The sequence below is a fragment of the Drosophila tropicalis genome, unplaced genomic scaffold, assembly GCF_018151085.1.
Source record: "Drosophila tropicalis isolate 14030-0801.00 unplaced genomic scaffold, ASM1815108v1 contig_694, whole genome shotgun sequence".
Lineage (NCBI taxonomy): Eukaryota > Metazoa > Arthropoda > Insecta > Diptera > Drosophilidae > Drosophila > Drosophila tropicalis.
Window position 1 is genome coordinate 3,181,841 of NW_027173176.1, and position 4,635 is coordinate 3,186,475.

Below are 4,635 nucleotides of genomic sequence, written 5' to 3' on the forward strand. Positions count from 1 at the left end.
GCGGCTAAAATGCAAGGCCGCCGTATCTGTATCTTTGAGTTGCAGCTGCCGTTAGTCGCTCTCGGCTCTGCTCTCTCCGCCCTTAGCTCTCTCCATTACCCACCCTCACGTTAGGCTAAGTCGGCACACTCAATTCGTAGCCAGCGACTGGCATGCCGAGGTATCGTTAGTGCAGTGGCTGCTTCGTAAAATCAGTGTAGTTCGTTGCCTCGTCGTGTCCGGTTGTCTTACCAACAACCCAATAGAGAAAAGCAATAGTTTAGCCAAGTTCGAGCTCTTGTCTGTTGGTGCTGTCTTCCCACATTGGAGCGCACACCATCAACTTTGCCGAAAAACACGTAAAAATATCATCGCCTAACAACAACTTGAAGCGTGCAGTCAAAGCGAACCATTGGATTATCGCGCACGTTTTTTTTTTGCAAAAACACACAACACAATAATATTTTCTAAACGAAAATCAAAAAACCAAAACACACAACTTACAACAGTTTTTTTCGTTAATATTAGCACAATTGGATTTTTTTTTTTTTGAAAACAAACAAAAATTGGCTACTAAATGTGAAACTAAGTGTGAAACAACAACAGAAAATAAAAATACAAATATCAAGTGAAATTACAAAATCAAAAATTTTTTGTTACAACATTTTTTACAACACCAACAAACAACATACACAAATTGGAAAACATAAAAACAACACAACAACAAAGTATTGCTGCATTAAGGAAAATTCTCAACGAAAACCAAACACAAACCAAGAAAAGGTAAGTTAAAGAAAAAAGTGGAAAAATTAGTTTGTCGGCAGAAACGAAAGATTTATATTACAAAGTGCAAATTGCGAACTTAAAATATGTTTTTTTTTTGTTTGTAATTTTGTTAGAATTTGTTCAAAGTGTTGTAGTAGTTTGGTTTAGTGAAATATTTCCCAAATTGTCAATGTTTTGATATAAAAATATGCCAAGTGAGAAAGTTAATAACTGAAATTGAATTTAGTGCCAAGTGGTAGAGAATTTAAAGTAAATAATTTAGAAATTTGAGAAACAAAATATGAAGTCTAAAAAAAGAGTAGAGTGAAAATATGGAATATGGATTTTGTAGTCTTAAAGTCTTAATATTTCTTAACTACAACATTTGGCAAATTGTTAAAGAAATTTAAGCAAATCCAAAATTAGTTTTTCACACAAATTCTTCAAAATTGTTATTTTATAAATTGAGTGTTAAAACAATATCAAAAATGTTTTCAAACTTTCGTATAAGAGAGAAAGATGTAAATCAGATAGCGCAGAGTTATTCCAATTTTAAAATATTTTTTGTTACACATAAATATAAATAGAACGCTGAGAGAATTCAAAATAATCATTAATAGAATCTTTCGATCTATATTAGTTTTTATATTGAAAATTAGTTGCACCAGCATTTTTATAAGACAACAAAAAACTAACCATTAGATTTTCTTTCTTTTTTCCTACCATTTGTCTTCCCGCAGCACTATGGAAAAGTTGAACTGAACTTGCCACAGAATCTAACCACAACCAGCGAGAAGAAGAAGAAGAATAAACTAACCCACACACACAACAACAAACATAATAGCTGCAACTCAGCTGCAACATTAAAAGAAAAAGAAAAAACAACTACAATTGAGAAAAATGGAGTCGAAAATGATAATGAAGACCACATTGATCACGATGATCAGCATTTTGCTGGCAGTGAGAGAAATTGAGGCTCTGGCCAATTGCCCAGCTGGTTGTCAGTGCGATGACAACACTTTGGTGGTGCAATGTGGTGAAGGGCAACTGGATGTCTTGCCAATTGCATTGAATCCATCCATTCAGCGTTTGGTCATCAAGAGCAATAAGATCAAGACCATCGATTCATCCATACAATTCTATGCAGAGCTGACTTTCTTGGATTTGTCCTCGAATCATTTGATGACCATACCACAGCGGACATTTGCGTATCAAAAGAAATTGCAAGAGGTTCATTTGAATCACAATAAGATCGGTCAGATTAGTAATAAGACCCTGATCGGTCTGTCAGCGGTGACAGTTCTCAATTTGCGTGGCAATCAAATTTCCGAACTGCATCAGGGCACATTTTCACCTCTGTTGAAGATCGAAGAATTGAATTTGGGTGAGAATCGTATTGGTTTCATTGATCCCAAGGCATTTGAGGGATTGAGCTCATTGAGAATCCTCTATTTGGATGATAATGCTCTGACTTCCGTGCCCGATCCAGTCATATTCCAGGCAATGCCTAGTTTGGCTGAATTGTTTTTGGGAATGAACTCGTTGCTGACTATCCAGAGTGGTGCTTTCCAGGATTTGAAGGGTCTGACACGTCTGGAACTGAAGGGAGCTAGCTTGAGAAATATATCGCATGACAGTTTCCAGGGATTGGAAGAGTTGCGCATTTTGGATCTGTCCGATAATCGTTTGGCCCGCATTCCCTCGGTGGGTCTAAGTCATCTGGTGCGCCTGGAGCAATTATCATTGGGACAAAACGATTTCGAAGTCATCAGCGAAGGTGCCTTTGTGGGTTTGAAGCAATTGAAGCGACTGGACATCAATGGAGCCCTGAAACTGAAGCGTGTGATGACTGGCGCCTTTGCCAGCAATGGGAATCTAGAATACTTGAATCTGTCGTCCAACAAAATGCTCGTAGAAGTCCAAGAAGGTTCGCTCAGTGGTCTGCCCCATTTGCGTCATGTGGTTATGAAGGCTAACGCTTTGACTTCATTGGCTGAGGGTTTGTTCCCCTGGAAAGATTTAACCACTTTGGATTTGTCCGAGAATCCACTCTCATGCGATTGCCGTGTGATGTGGCTAAGGAATCTGCTGATAGCCAAAAATACCACTCAGGATGGCGAAGTTGCTGAACTGATGTGCGAATTTCCCGAACGTCTGCGTGGTGAGGCTCTGAAACACTTGAATCCCACCCTGATGGGTTGCACCCACACCGATCCCAGAAAACAGGCATTGATTGGTGCCCTCTTGGTGGGTTCGGCGGCCACCATTACAGCTCTGGCTTTGGTCCTGTATCGTTGCCGTCATAAGATCCGTGAATATCTGAAGGGTGGCCTGTGGGGCAATTCCGCTCTGGGCCGCAAGGAACGTGAATACCAGAAGACCTTCTGCGATGAGGACTATATGTCGCGGCATCAGCATCATCCATGCTCATTGGGCATCCATTCAACGTTTCCCAACACCTACACGGCCCCTCATCATCCAATGACTAACGTCAATCACCATTATGGCATGTGTCCCATGCCCATAAATGACTTGAATGGCATGGATCAGCAACAGCAGCAGCAGCAACAACAGCAACAGCAACAAAAGTTCCAACAGCTACAAGTGCCCACAACTGCCACATTGATGAATGAGAAGAAATTGAACAATAACAAGAATCTCGCCAGCCAGCTGGGGGCCATCGATGACAGTGCCAATTTTGTGCTCCATATGAAATCGGCAACCATGTCGCGAGACCATCATCAGATGATGAGCCATGCCCAGCAGCAACAGCAGCCCGGTAAACTCAATCATTATACCAAACCGCAATTTCTATCGGCCACAGCGGCTGTGGGTGACTCTTGTTATTCCTATGCTGATGTGCCCATGGTACATGGCTCAGTTCATCATCAGCAGCAACAACAGCAGCAGCAGCAGCAACAACATCAACAACAACAGCAGGCACAGCTACGTCTTACCCAAGAGCATTTCAAGCAACATTATGACAATGATGTGAATAGCGAAATTGTTGATCCCAATTATATATATAGTAATGCACACTATTCCATGCCATTGGAGCAATTGGGACGCAGCAAGACACCGACACCACCGCCAGTGCCCCCAGCACTGCCCCTGAGAAATGGTTTTAATGCCGCCACCACTGGACGTCGGTCGTTTCAACAAAAGTCGAGTTCGGCAGCCGCTGCAGTAGCTACATCAAATAATAATACAATGCGACAATTTAGCCACTGATCTTCAACCTATCGACGACGGAATCTAAGCATTTATGCCTAGATTCGCATAACACTGTGATGCCAAACAATTTCCCCGCACTCCCACCCTACTTACACACTCACACACACACAAACACAGACACAGCTAACTGTCGGATGGGTTCTAGGAAAGGAGTTGGAGATATAAACAAACAAACAAAAAACAAAAAGATTTTTTTTTTTCAACAATTCATAAAATTAATCTAAGCATATGAATATATAGATTTAGATATTTAACTTCAATTTGTATATATAATGATGACTTAATGATGATCTCTTTCATAACTTTCTAACTCGGCACTATCTCTCTCACTCTCCCTCTTGTCTCTTTTCCCCCATCACCTCTCTCTCTCTCTCTCTCGTTCTCCACTGTACCTATTTAAATATGTAAGTTATTCATTTAGGCGAATAAGAGAAAAAAAACTGAAGAAAATATAAAAAACTACAACTATAAATATTACAAAGAAAAAAACAAAAAAACAACTAAAGACAAACAAACAAAACAAGCACTGAGAGTCATTTGTAAGATTTAACTTTAAATTATTTAAATTATTGTTAAAAATGAAAGCAAATCAAATTATGTAATTTAATTAATAAAATACAATACAATTTTTTTTTCATATCTATAAGCAAACAAAAC

The 4,635-nt window shown here is 39.5% G+C and overlaps 1 protein-coding gene across 1 annotated transcript; it reads left to right on the forward strand.

Moving 5' to 3' along the window:
• The first annotated feature begins 205 nt into the window (after window positions 1-205).
• Window positions 206-4,165, forward strand: trn (tartan). Its single transcript, XM_068292506.1, has 2 exons — window positions 206-762; window positions 1,485-4,165. The coding sequence occupies exon 2, from the start codon at window positions 1,645-1,647 to the stop codon at window positions 3,973-3,975; it is 2,331 nt and encodes a 776-aa protein (XP_068148607.1). The 5' UTR covers window positions 206-762; window positions 1,485-1,644; the 3' UTR covers window positions 3,976-4,165.
• Window positions 4,166-4,635: the final 470 nt, after the last annotated feature.

Bases quoted from the DNA above. Each gene is read 5' to 3' on its own strand.
- trn (XM_068292506.1), top strand. From the start codon at position 1,645: ATGGAGTCGAAAATGATAATGAAGACCACATTGATCACGATGATCAGC.